This window comes from Chrysochloris asiatica, unplaced genomic scaffold (assembly GCF_000296735.1).
Source record: "Chrysochloris asiatica unplaced genomic scaffold, ChrAsi1.0 scaffold00081, whole genome shotgun sequence".
Classification (NCBI taxonomy): Eukaryota; Metazoa; Chordata; class Mammalia; order Afrosoricida; family Chrysochloridae; genus Chrysochloris; species Chrysochloris asiatica.
The window spans coordinates 1,457,109-1,470,973 of record NW_006408599.1 but is presented as its reverse complement, the minus strand read 5'-3'; the positions used below and the strand labels follow the sequence as shown (position 1 = coordinate 1,470,973).

General features: G+C 51.3%; 1 protein-coding gene across 2 annotated transcripts in view; it reads left to right on the top strand.

Moving 5' to 3' along the window:
* DAB2IP (DAB2 interacting protein) overlaps positions 1-13,865 on the top strand; it is a 235,744-nt gene that overhangs the window by 87,111 nt on the left and 134,768 nt on the right. The window contains exon 1 of one of the 2 annotated variants that reach the window (XM_006865661.1): positions 9,780-9,903. The exons of the other annotated variant lie outside the window; for it this stretch is intronic. Coding sequence (XP_006865723.1) covers positions 9,780-9,903 — 124 coding nt within the window. Of the gene's footprint in view, positions 1-9,779; positions 9,904-13,865 lie in introns of those variants that run through there. 2 annotated transcript variants of the gene reach the window in all.

The window sequence follows — 13,865 nt, the reverse complement described above, 5'->3', positions numbered from 1 at the left end:
CCATTTTATGTCCCAGTGTCAGTGTTCAGGGGTCTCTTAGACCACCCAACTCAACAATGCGCTGGATTGTAAGGTTGTTTGAGCCACAAGATTGGCAGTTCAAGTTCACTTGTCACTCCTCAGAAACCCTATACAGGGTCACTGTGGGTCGGAACTGACTCAACGGCACTTTCTTTTTTACTTTCAAGTTGGGGTTATGGGCAGTCCAAAGGTACACAGCAAAGTGAAGGCATTTGTTCATTCGTTTATTCTGTTGGTTGTCAGCCATGCGAACTTCCTACGTAGTCAGGGCTTTCATCTTGGCCTCCTGACCATGCTGCTTGCAAGCTGTCCACAAGTCACAGTAGAGGAGAGCCCAAAGAGGTGAAGTCACTAGTCACTGCTATCCTTGAAAAAGAAAACCTGGGGGCTTTTTTGAGACTAACACTGTTACCTCCTTCATCAAATATTTATTGAGCATTGTTCTAGACAGGGGGCAGGATGTATAGCTGTGAACAAGACTAGCAAGGTCCCTACCTTCATTAAGGCTTGAGAGAAAATAATTAGTGAACATAAATAAGATAGTTTCAGGAAATGATTAAGTGGAAGGAAAAAAAACCCCAACAAAACAGCCCACGACAGGACAATGGGATAGCGAGTGGGGGTTGGGGCAGAGGAACTTGAGAGGTGGTCAGAGAAAAGTTCTGAATATGTGCTGTTTGAGCTGTGGCCTGAATGACATGGGAGGAGCTGGCCACCCAGGGCTATTGTTATTAGGTGCCATTGAGGCGATTCTGATTTATAGTGAGTGACCCCATGTGACAGACTTGAACTTCCCCATACAATTTTCGATCCTGTAATCTTTCTGGGGAGTCCTGCCATGGTGCTGTTAGGATGAGCACTGGACTGCAAGGTCAGTTTGAATCGTAAGGTTGGTAGTTGAAACGCACCAGTCACTCCTAGGAAACCCTATACAGAGTCACCATTGTGTTGGAACCAACTTGATGGCACTTGAAAACAACAACAACAACAACAATCTTTAGGAAGAAAAGTCTTGGGTCTGAATCCACCAGTGGTTTCAATCCACTTGTGGCTCTGCAGCTAAAAGACGTGACAGCCAGCTTCCAGAAAGATTTTTTTTTTTTGAAGTACAACCTACTGCCTTCTGGTCGGATCCAATTCTGTGATCTTGTAGCGTAATGGTTACAAATCAGGCTGCTAACTTAAGGGTCAGCAGTTCGAAACTACCAGCTGTTCCGCAGGAGAAAGATGAGGCTTTCTGCTCCTGTAAAGATTTACAGCCTCGGAAACCCTGTACGGGGTCGCTATGAGTCGGAACAGACTCCATGGCACATAACCACCACCACCACCATTGTTATTGTTAGGTACCATCGAGTCAGTACCAACCCATAGCGACCTTAAGCACAGCAGAACTAAATGCTGCTCGATCCTGGGCCAACCTCACTACTCTTGACACGCTTGAGTCCATCGATGCTGCCAATCCATTTCATTGGGAGTCTTCCTCTTTTTCTCTGACCCTCCACCTTATCAAATATGATATCCTTTTCCAGCAACTGGTCCCTCCTGACAATATGTCTGAAGTATGAGAGATGAAGTTTGGCCATCTTGGCCTCCAAGAAGCACTCTGGCTGTACTTCTTCTAAAACAGATCTATTGGTTCTTTTGACAGCCCATGGCACTTTCAACATTCTCCTCCATCACCATAACTCAAAAGCATCAATTCTTCTGTGGTCTTTCTTATTCACTGTCCAGCTTTCGCATTGCATATGAGGTTATTGAAAATACCATGGCTTGGGTCAAGTGCCCCTTAGTCTTCAAGCTGACATCTTTGTTCTTCAACACTTTAAAAAGGTCTTGTGCAGCAGATTTGCCTAATGTAATACGTCGTCTGATTTCTTGACTGTTGTTTATAGGACAGTGTAAATCTGAGGCTATAAATCTTTATGGGTGCAAACAGCCTCCTTGCTGGTGGTTTCAAACTGCAGATCGTGCAGAGCTTCTAGGAAACCCAATGGAGCAGTTCAGCTCTGTTCTATAGGGTGATTGTAGTTGAAACCCACTCCATGCCATACAACAACAGTCTTGATGGGAGCAGACTGCTGAATCTTTCTCCCTTGGAACCTCTGGGTAGTTAACAGTCCAGTGCTTAACCTTCTTTGTTTTAAGGCTAATATAGGTCTATTTTTAGCCAAGTCCAGAACCATCTTAGCCAGTGGCTCCCCAAGAAAGGTTCTGGAAACTTCTTTTAAAAGATATGGATTCTTGGGCCAGTATTTGGATTCAGTAGTACTGGGAGTGGGGTCCTGGAATCTGTTTAGAAACTCCCAGTGGAATAGTGGGCATCCAGCTCTGCCCTGAGCCTGCTGGCCTGTCTTATGCAGCCACCATCTTCTTTTGTAGTTACAGTATAAGGATCAGAGAGGGACTGAGACTTCTTCAAGCTGAGTTAGACCTGGGGCCCAGACCCGTTTTCCCAGCCAGGACTTCCTTTCTACTTCTCTTCTCCACCTCAGGAGGGTTGTTGGCCTTCTCCCCTGCTTGGATCTATCTCCTCACCTCTTCTCCCTGGTCTCACCCCTTAAATACTTGATGTATTCTGCTCCTAGTCCACACCTCATCCCTTGCTCTCAGTTCAGCACTTTGCCTAGCACACCCTTTGCTGGGTCTCACCTCCCTGGGCCTTCGCGCATGCTGTTTCTTTTGCCTAGAATGCTTTCCTATGTTCTCTACCTAGTCTACTCTTCCTCATCCTTCCAACCACAATGCTAATGATGCCTTCCCCAGGCAGTATTCCAGGACTTCCTCCAAAGTTCATCAATGCTGACTGCGGATCCTTTGGGCTCAACCATTTTTCTCACCAAGAGCCTACTCTGGGCTGGTGCTGTGCTGACCAGCTCTGGGCTGTCCTACTCCCAACGAGCCCATAGATTAGTGAGAAGAAAGATTACTAGGAAGGGCAGGTTCAGGCCATTTTCTACCCAGGGCTTCAGCTCCACCCACAGCCTCACAAAGCGCAGATGTCATTACACCCATTTTACAATTGACAAAAGGGGGACACAGAGGTGAAAAGACTGGTCTAGGGCCCCTCAGCTGGGAAGTGTTGGCTCCTCACCACAAATCCCTTGCTCTTTTCAGTTTCCTTGCCTAGATAGATGGTCACCAGGGGTGCACTACTTGGTTTGTTGTTCATCTGCCTCAGTGGATTCTACTGGGATTGAGTGGGGCCCCTCCCCTGGAACCCAGGCTGGTACCAGGCATGGAATGGCTCACAGATGACCAGTTGGGGGAAGGAGGACTCTCTAGTCTCATGCTGGGGCCATATGTCAGCCCCTCTGGTCTCTATCACTGGAGGGGGAGAAAGGAGCTCAAAACCTTGAGCTCCAGCCCCAGGCCTAGGCTGAGGGAGCAGTGAGGGCTCTGAGCCTGGCTGGGGCCCAGAGCCCACCTGGAGCTTGGCAGCATTTCTGGGTCAGAGCAGGGAGGAAGTAAGTGGAGGGAGTCCCTCCAAGCTTGGCCATCTGGGCTGAAATGCCTGCTTCATGAATGTGGGTAGGAGAGGTAGGACTAGAACTGGGGCCTGGAGAGAGGATCCCCACCTGCCCCTTCCCCAGTGTCAAGCCTTGGGATTGGAGCCCTGAACTTTGGCATGATAGTTGAGCAGGCATCAGGCATTGTGGGAGACATGTGGGAGGGTCTTGCCGGTGTACTTAAGTCTCAAAGTAGAAACCTAACCTAACCCCATACTGCATGTATGGCCTCTGGTAATTATTACTCCCTCCCAGCACCTCAGTGTCCCCATCTGACTGCTGTGCTGGGTTGGAAGGGGCAATCAGACCAACTGATTGAGTAATAGATGCAAGATCCTGCTAGTGATGAGTCAGGCAGCATCCTCATACGTGTTGTCAGGGTCTCTCCGCTTCCTTGGTTCTCTCACTGACTCTGAGGGTTCCTTCAGCTCTGAGAGCCTAGGATTTTAGGACCAGCTGTTATCACATATGAAGGAGATTCTTCCTCTTCTCTGGGCCTCTGGAGGTTAGGAGGAACATGCAGGTGGTGGTCATGGCACTGGGGGGTATTTCTAGGTGTTGATGGAATTACAGGGAGGTGGGCCAGGCAAAGCGGTCTTATTTCTGCCTAACATATTTCAGAAACCTGAGGCCCAGAGATGCCATGGAGGTTTCTTTGGGTTACATAGTGTGACTCTCTCCTTTCCTGATCCCAGCTGGTCTTCAGCCCATTGGAGCCCTGGCCTCTTCCTTGGACTTACCCCTAGTGGTCTCTGTTTGAATGTTCCAATGCTCATGCTTGAAGAGTCCCCAGTTCTGCCTGTGTTGAGTGAGACACAGCCATCTAAGTATGGTTCTGACCTGGCTGGTTTTTGCCAAAGGTGGAAGCCTGGAAGTGGTTGAGGTCGCGGATGCTGGGCAGGACCTCTAGTGGTGAGTGAGACCCCTGCAGGGCTTGTCAGTATCTCCAGCTTCACGGGGTGTGCCTTGGCTCCTGTCTTCCCCATCTCCCGGATGACGGTCCAGCTCCTGGTCCAGCCTTGTTCCCGGACAAACAGTGGACACAGGAAACTGTCACTGCTGGCCAGACAAGCCACCTCCCTAGGTAGAGGCTGTGACCTTAATCACAAGTAGTGTGTATGTGTTCCCCACCCCCACCTCTGTCCTACCCACACCCCTGACCAGGGATCTAGCAACTGACTCAGAGACAGACTGGCCTGGGAGGTGACTGTATGTGGGGCAGCCTGTCTGGGGCTGTCTTGACAGGAAGCCTGAGAGGTCTGAGACCTATAGACACCCATTGTGTGGGGCCTGGTATGTGCCCCCATGTTTCCTCTGTAGGGACTCCAGCCCCACAAATTCAGGCCTCGTGCTGTCCCTTGTCAGCGGTGATTTTTAAGAAAGGTTCAGGTTATTCCATTCCCCCAGCCCCAAGTTCTACTTCATGAAGTCCTACCCAACCTTAAGGCCTTTGTTCTTGCCATCTCCGTCTGGGTTCAAATCTTGGCCTGTCTTCTCACAAGTCCTGTGGCCTCACTTACCCTTTCTATGCGGCTTGTATTATCTGTAAAAGAAGTTCTGCCTCATAAGGTGTGTAGAATGCTGACACTAGTATCTGGCTCGTATTGTGGCCGATTTTCAGAAGTAGATGGTTAAGCCTTTCTTCCTGGTTTGTCTGAGTCTAGGAGCACCTCTGAGACTTGCTCAACAACACAGTAACATACAAGTCCCCACCTGAAGTGGCTGCATATAGGGAGCCCTGTTCAGAAATAGAACCCTTGTCTCAGACACTGGGCCAACAACACCCCTCCTCTATCCTCCCTGGGTAGTCTCCTATTTAAAGATAACTGATGATTACATTGTTATTTTCCTCCCATACAAAATGTTTTTCTCAGTGCAAGCCAGGCCCTTCTGCTTTGTGTCTGGGTGAATTAATGGGTGATCTCGTCTGATGCTGGAGGAGAAGCTGTCCTTTGTGGGACATCCAAGACTCTTCAAGGACAATGCTGCCGAGTTGGTTCTTTTTCTCCTTACTGTCTTTGAACCTCACACCTCCCATTAAGATGCAACTGCACTAGGTTGCCTCTCTTCCTTACACCTGGGTGCCATTCCTGACCTGTCTCTGGCCTGGCTCCTGCCTTGTCTGGATTTTCTGCCTGGCTCCCATGCTGCCCACTGTCTTCTTCCCAGGAGGGGGTTGTTGTTGTTGCTGTGAAGTGCCATCGAGTGAGTCAGTTCTGACCCATAGCGACCGACCCTATAGAGCTTCCTAGGAGCAGCTGGTGAGCTTGAACGCTGACCTTGCAGTTCAAACTGACCTTGAAGTCCACAGCACGACACCAGGAGTCATTGGGGGTGGGGCAGACTTTATTGTTAAGGAGGAGATATTTTAGCTGGATCCTGAGGGATAAGGAAGAGTTCCACAGTTGAGTGCAGAGAGCTTCCAAAAACCTGAGGTGGGAAGGCACGCAATGCCTTTGGAAGGTCTGTGCAGATAGGATTGTTACAGTGGAGTGAGGTGGGGTGCAAGGGAGGCAGCTGTTTTGTGAGTTCCAGCTCATAGCGACCCCATATAGGGTTTCCAGGTAGCAGCTGGTGAGTGTGAACTGCAGACCTTGTGTTTCAAACCGACCTGACCTTGTGGTCCACTGCTTTAGCCCACAGTGCCACATCAGGACTCTGGATGCCCTCCTTTGGGGGCTTTTCGGGGAGAGGATGAAGGTAGTGGTGGTGGGATTGGTCAGGTCTGATTTGCTCATCTCTGCTCCCCTGCCTGGCACTTAAGAAGCATGCAGATTCCCTGGCTCCATCTAGACCCACTGAATCAAGCTTCTGGAGAAACCTGGAAGTTTGTGTGTTTAATGAGCTGGGGTGATTGGGAGGTTCAGGAGTGTGTAGACCCTGGAAGCTTTGACCCCACCCAAAGCAGCACTTGTTGGTGGGAGCCTTTCAAGGGAAAGGAGGTGGGTGGGTAGGTGTGGGGCAGGACTGCTGGCTAGACTGTTAGTTAACCTGTGAGGCTTGAAGATCAGCAGTGTCTAGGTGCTGATTCTGCCTAGAGCAGTCACCCAGGACTTCCCTTTATGAGGTCTCTTTTACTGGAAGCAGTGAAAGGGACACAGAAGGGTAGTTTCAGGTGTCCCTTCCTCCAGTTCAAGGAGCTCTGGTAGCATAGTGGCTGCAAGTGGGGCTAGCAGTTCGAAACTACCAGCCGGTTTCTCCGGAGAAAGATGAGGGTTTCTGCTCCCATAAAGATTGACAGCCTCAGACATCCTATGCAGGGTTGTTATGAGTTGGAATTGACTCCACTACACACAACCACCACCTCCACCTCCCTCAGTCCAGGTGGTCTCTGGAAGGTGGGGTTACTGCTGCTTGAAGGGAAGAGGCCTGGAGGGGGAGGGGGAGTGTGGGAAGGGGTGGGTAGGTGGGTTTGCTCCTCTGCAGCAGGATTGATTCCAGATGCTTTGCTGGGGCTTACTGGGAGCAGCCTTGGTCTGCCCGCCTGCCTGCCTGTGGAGTCCTGGGCCTTGAGGAGGGGCAGGGAGCCCAGACCTTCTCTGACTCCTATTCTGTCTTCCTACTTGGTCCTCCATCTCCAGCCCTTGTGCCTGACCACAAGCCTGTAGAGTCTATGGGCTCCTGCTTGGGGCAACTGGCACTGTGCACTCCCATCCCAAGGCCAGGAGCCTTCCTAGTCATTAGGATTCCCTCCCCTTCCACAGGTAGATAAGTTGGGGGGAGGAAACTGAAGGGCAGAGAGGAACTTGTGAAGGCCAAGCATGAGCTGGGAGACCATGCCAGAACGTTTAAAATCCCAGCTGTGTTTACCGCTGAGGTCTTGAGTTCCTGCTGCTTCCCCCCTCCTTCCACATTCCTAAGTCTACGTGCTGGGAGCCCCAGGCTAAGATTGTTTGCTTCTGCCACTGACCAGTTTGTTGGCAGTGAGCCTCTCATCTCCTTAAAGGGAGGCTAAAACCTGGCTGCTCAGGGAATTTCTGCTTTGGGAGGGAACTGGGCCAGATGAACCTTGGAAGCCAGGTTGTGGTCTCCACCTTGAAAGTCCTCCACCCCCCATAACTGGTGGGCCCAACTGGAGAGGTTATACATTACTGGATATGCTAAGGCTTGGGTAGGTGGGTTCTGGTGGCAGAGAAGGATGTGTGTTGTGACGGGCCCACATCTTGCTCAGGACAAAGACAGGAAGAAAGACTGGGTGTGAGGTCTTCCCAGAGGCCTGGCTGTTTTCAAAGAGACTCCTGGGCTATGTCTACTGTTGAAATACCAGGGAGCAATGCTTAACCCAAAGAAGGCTGATGGTATCCTTGCCAGCAGTGTGGTTTTACATCTTCTCTTGGGACTGGCCAGTATTCTGGGACCCTGGGAGCTAGCTTTGCCCTTTCTGTTGGGATGACTTTGGACTCCCCAGACTAAGTCTAGAGGAGCAGTACCCCAGCTACCCCTCCCCCTGGTCCTGGGAAAGCTACTGGCTTCCAGCTGTGAGCCTAGCTTCTTCTGACCTGGGGGCCCTCCTCACCCCTGGCTTGGGGAGGGGGCTCACCCTGTGAGGTACAAAACCTGGCCTGGACTCTGCCCAGATTGTCCCACCCTCTCCAGCTGCTCTGAAGGTGGACCCCTAGACTGCCTCAGGCATTCACGCACGTGCCCTGCCATCCCCCTAGAACAGCTTATATAGGGGTCTCAGGCCAAGATCAGTTGCCTCTGCCACACCCGTTATTCTGTTGATTGGGACAAATCAGATCTCCCTGTCAGAGCCCCAGTTTCTCCTGTGTACTTGAGATAGAATTCAGGCAGGTAGTTTAAAGATTAAAATTACTAAGCAGGGGCAGAGGAGAAAGACAGAGTGATCCTTACAGGTCAGAATGGTCTGGGATGGCTAGAGGAGGTGAGCCCTAACGAGTGGAATTGAGCAAACTGAGAAAAGTACCTGGGAGGACAGTCCCTACTTGAAGTAGAGCAAAGGGAAGTGAGATATAAGCAGGCAAGCTGTGAAGGCCAGACTGCAGGGTGGTGTGGCTGGGGCCAGGGAAGGATGTATGGGCTTGTTGCCTTTGGGCTGTGGGAGCCTTGGAAGGTTCTTGATCTGCGATGTGAGTGATTTGGCGAAAGCTCTCAGCTTGTTGCTGTTGAGAATTGGAACCCTTCTTTCTCCCAGCCTGGATTCCCCTTCTCTAAAGCAGGGTTTGAATTGATCTGCCCTCCCAGCAGGCCTGCTAGAAAAAAAACAAAACAAAACCCACATTCTGACTCATAGTGACCCCATAGGACACAGTAGAACTGCTCCTTTGGATTTGCAAGACTTTAAATTTTTACAAGAGCAGATAGCCTCATCATTCTCCTGAAGAACAGCTGGTGGGTTTGAACTACTGACCTTGCAGTTAGGAGCGTAGTCAACAGTACCACCAGCACTCCTAGGCCTGTCCTAGCTGCTGTAAATGTATAGTGGACACATCTTGAAGCATCTATGGTTTTTATGCCTGTGTGTGGGGTAAGGGGCTGAGTGAATGGTGTCTAAATCAAAGCCTGCTAGATACACAGGTGTTCATTATGTTTCTCTACTTTTTGTGTGCTTGAAATATACATCATAATTTTGATAATATAAAAATAATGTGTATCAAACAAGACAATCTTAAAAAGTCAACATTCTTCCTAAAGGAGAGTGGTTCAACCCAAATATGGTTAGAGTCCATAGGTTCGATTCTCAGGTTGGTAAGTTTAGTGTGACCGGGGGCATCACCTACATTTTGATGCCAGTTGAAGATGATGGTGTCCTTGACCTCAGTGACTGTGTGACCGAGCTCTGCCCGTGTCTGGAGCGCTCACACTCAGGTATGTACCCGTGTACACCCGCCACTGGGATGGGGCGCCCATGGAGCTCCGGAATCAGGATTTGAACCTTCAGGCGCTGGGATGTGGGGGCCCTGTTGTTTCTCTTGATGGAGGCCTGGGGTCCCGGGGGGGCGCTCCGGCCCGCCTCGCCCCTCTTACTCCAGGCCGGGATTTCCCCAGCACTGACTTTCCGGGCCGGTGCCAGCCCTGCCTCCTGGTCCCCAGCCCCCGCCGCGGGGCCGGCTGCTTCAGGGAAGAGGGAGTGGAGGAGGAGTTAGAGCGACTTTATGGGGCAGCCTTGGCCTCGGCGGCCTCACTAGCCAACACATGAGAAGGCAGAGACGCCCGCCGGGCGGTCCGGAGCAGGCGATGGGGCCCATGTGAACGCGCCCAGGCCCAGCCCGGTGCCCGGCGGGCGGCAGCATGTCCGCGGGCAGCAGCACCAGGAAGAGCACCGGGAGGCCCTCCTATTACTACCGGCTGTTGAGGCGACCCCGGCTTCAGCGACAGAGGAGTCGCTCCCGCAGTCGGACCCGGCCTGCCAGGGGTAGGAGCAACCCCGACCCCTGACCCCATTCCCTCTCCACCTACACTTCACCACCTGATGCTCCGGGATGCCAGTGATCCCAGATCCTCTCGTTCTAGCCACTTGGAGCCCTTTCATCTACCCCTCCTAGGACCCCCATTCCACCAATTTCTCCCATCTTGTCCACCCTCTTGTGTTTTGAGGCTCTAATGTTTTCCCATACAATGGACAAGGAGCAGGGAAACTGGGATCCAGGCTTCTTTCTGATCAGACCCCCAGCCCCACTGTGCCTCAGTTTACTCGGCAGCAGGGTATTTATTTAGGTTTTCCCTCATCTCACCTTTGCCACCCTAGCCTCCCAGCTTAGCTGCCTCCAAGCACTGCACTTCTTCCCAATTGGGGGACAAGTGAGGGAACCCCACCCCAGGGGTCCTTCACTTTGGAGCCAGAAGCCAGCCAGTGGACTCTAGCGCCTTTGTAAATTGTGTCTTTTTCAAGCCCTGGATCTGGTGAGGGGGAGGTGCAGACAGCTTTTCTTTTTCCAGTAACTGGATCCTCAGTTGGAAATGAGTGGGCTCCGGGGGGCTGCCCTCACGGCTGGGTGGGGGCCAGGATTTCCTTCTCTGGCTGGGTGGGAGGAAGGGAAAGAGTCCCCCTGGAGCCATTGGAGCCCTGGGCAAAGGCTCAGGCCTGCTTCAGGGTGCCAATGGTGCAGTTGGGAAGAGTTGGGGCTGCAGCACTCAGTGGAGCCCCGGGTCCCCTTCCACCACTAGGTTGTCTGGGGTATCCTGAAGGTTGGCCCTGTGCTGAAACTGCCCAGTGAGGGGTTGAGCAAATTTTGTGCGCAGAATCTACTGCTGAGCAGGATCAGGTCCCACCTCGTGACTGGGTCTGTAACATTGCCCCAGAGCTTCAGGAAATGTTAGTTTTGCCCCTCACCCCAGATCTGGGAAGACTTTCCCACAGCTGAAACTGAAAGTAGTGAGTTCCCTGAGTGGAACGGTCCAAGTGGATGCTGGGAGTGTGCACAGGTGAGGAGGCCATGGCTCCCCACTCCTTGTCTTCCCTGAACTAGCCTCTGGCTACTCCCCAAATTCCTCAATGATGGTCCTGGAGACCAGAGATCTCTGAGTTCAAACACAGGTCATTGTGAATTTGGACCAGTCACTTCCTCCTTCTGAGCCTTAGTTTCCTCAGCTGTAAAATGGGGGTAGCAGTACAGGGCAGATTCAATGACGAAACAGGTGCACACTGTGACAAGCAGGAGTTGTACCAATGCCCAATAGTGCTCAGGCCACCCTGGAGCCCCTCCTGAACACCCCTGCCCCTCTCCTGACCTTGGAAATGCCTTTCACAACTATTGTACTTTCTCCCGGCAGAAGGAACAACCCGTGCAAAGACAGGAAAAAGGAAAATGCCTTGGGTGTTGTGTGTTCTTCTGGGGCAAGGATAGAGGATGGGTGGGGAGGAGAAATACCAGGAACATAGTTTGGGGCCTGAGTGGGGGTTGGTGAGGGCTGTATGGGAGGGTAACTCAGGTAGGGTATGAGGTGGAGGCTAGAAGGCCCCTGTCCTGCTGGGTGGGAGACAGCCGGAGCCCCGGAGCCCCGCATGACTTCCTTCTCTAAACCCCAGTCCTGACTCCGCCCCAGGGCCACCTTCTCTCTGCTTTTCCTGAGGGCAGTGCTTCAACTCAGGTGGTGACTCATGCTGAGGAGGCCACCACCTGGCTTTAGCCAGTTCCTCCCCATTTCAGACCTCGTCTTCCCATCTGATTTCTGTGGCTGTGGCGTTGTGGTACTCGGCACTCCAGCCCAGGTCAGGCCCTGGCTCCACACCTGTTCCGGCTTCACCACTAGCTAGGAAGGAATTCTGTGGGGGTGAGGGGAGGACTGGGTGTTGAGAAACAGGAAAGTGCAATGATAGTGAGCTGGTGACAGGACCCACAGCTGGCTGGGCTAGGGCTAGGGTTGTGGCCAGGCCGCCACCTCTGAGCAGGCTCTGGATCACACCCACCCACCATTGGACTGCTGGGAAGGGGCTTCACCAGGCAGGGCTGTGAGGGAGGCTACAGCATATGCAGCCATCTCTGTTTGACCAGCATGGAGCACTAAGCAAGACACTTTCACTGCCTGGTCCCAGGTGTTCCCATCTGGAGAATGGGCAGTGACACCCACTGCTGGGGAAGGGGGCAGGAGGGAGCATGAGTCTTGATAATGGCCAGGGGCAGGGTGTTAATCATTGGATGGCAAGAGTGGTCTGGCTTTGTCATTTGGTGTCTTGTGACTCTGGTGTGAGCTTGAAGGTTGGGCATGGCCCTTGGATTTGGGGGTGTCCTATCCCCAGAGGGTGTCACTCACTAGAGTGCTTCCCATTAACTTTTTCCTTAGCCATAGTTCCTCCTGATGTCCTGGAACCAATTCACAGGTATATGTTCAGCAGCACATAGCTTCAGAAGACCAGGCTGTAGTCCTCCCCGATTGACAGGGTCCAAGATGGAGTGTCCAGTTCAGCACGTGGGAGTACTCCATGACTGGAGGGGCCAGGGCAGCCCTTCGGTGGCTCATACATCACCAGTTATAGGCCAACCCCTCCATTTCCACTTTTTCTTTAAATAATGTGTATCACAAAAGCAAATATATATCCATATATTTTTGTTAAATGCTATGGAGTGGGTTTCAACTTTTAGCAACCACATGTGACGAAATAGAACTGCTCCATGCGTTTGCTCGGCTGTTTACCGGAGCAGATTGCCAGATTTTTTTGCTGGGTGGGTTTGAACTGCCAGCCTTTTGGGTTATAGCTGAACACTTAACCACTGTGACACCAAGGCTTCTCTCAACTACAGCAGGGGTCAGCAAACTACAGCCCATACAACAAAAGCAGCACATTGCCTGTTTTGGTATAAACTATGAGCTAAGAAGGTTTTTATACTTCCAAGTGGTGTTGGTGGTGGTTCCTACTGTGGAGTCTATTCCGACTCATAGTGACCCTTCCGAGGCTGTAAATCTTTACGGGAGCAGAAAGCCTCATCTTTCTTCCGCACAATGACTGGTAGTTTCGAACTGCTGATCTTGAGGTTAACAGCCCAACTTGTAACCATTATGCTACCAGAGTTACTTAAGCTAAATCGTTGTTAAGTGAAGTCAAATCGGACCTGACCCATAGCGACCCTGTATAGGATTTCCAAGGAGCCTCTGGTGAGCTTGAACCGCCAACCTTGCAGTTCAAACTGCTTTGCAGTCTGGCGCATTAACCCACAGTGCCACACTAAGACTCCACGCTAAATGATTGGGGGAGAGGGATCAAAAGAAGAAAGATATTTTGTAACATGAAATTTAATAGGAAATTCAATGTTCCGTGTCCATAAATAAAGATTTAGGAGCCCTGGTAGCACAATGGATTACAAACTGGGCTGCTGACCACAAGGTCAGCAGTTCTAATCGACCAGCTGCTTCACAGGAGAAAGATGAGGCTTTCTATTTTCAGTAAGAGTTAGGGCCTCAGAAACCCTGTTCAGGGTCGCTATGAGTCAGAACCAATGTGACCATATGCAGACACCACCACTAAATAAAAATTTATTGGAACATAGCTGTGCTCATTCATGTACTGTCTGTAGCATAGTGGCTCCAGATGATAAAAACACTGGACTGCATGAACCACAAAACCCAAGGTTTGAGCCCACCAGCAGCTCCACAGAAGAGGAAGCTTTCTGCTTCCTGGAAGGTTTAAAGCCTTAGAAACCCTATACAGGGTTGCTATGAGTTGGAACTGACTCGAAGGCACTTAACAACAACTCACACTACAGAGAAAGAGTTGAGTATTTGTGACAGAGACCATAGGGCCCACAAACCTAAACTATTTACTGTCTGGCCCTTTAGAGAGAATGTCTGCTGACCTCTGAAACACTAAAGCCTCCCACTTCCTCCCCAGGGATAACCAGCATCCTGGTTGTGTGTCCTGCCCAGGTTTTTACTACAGAA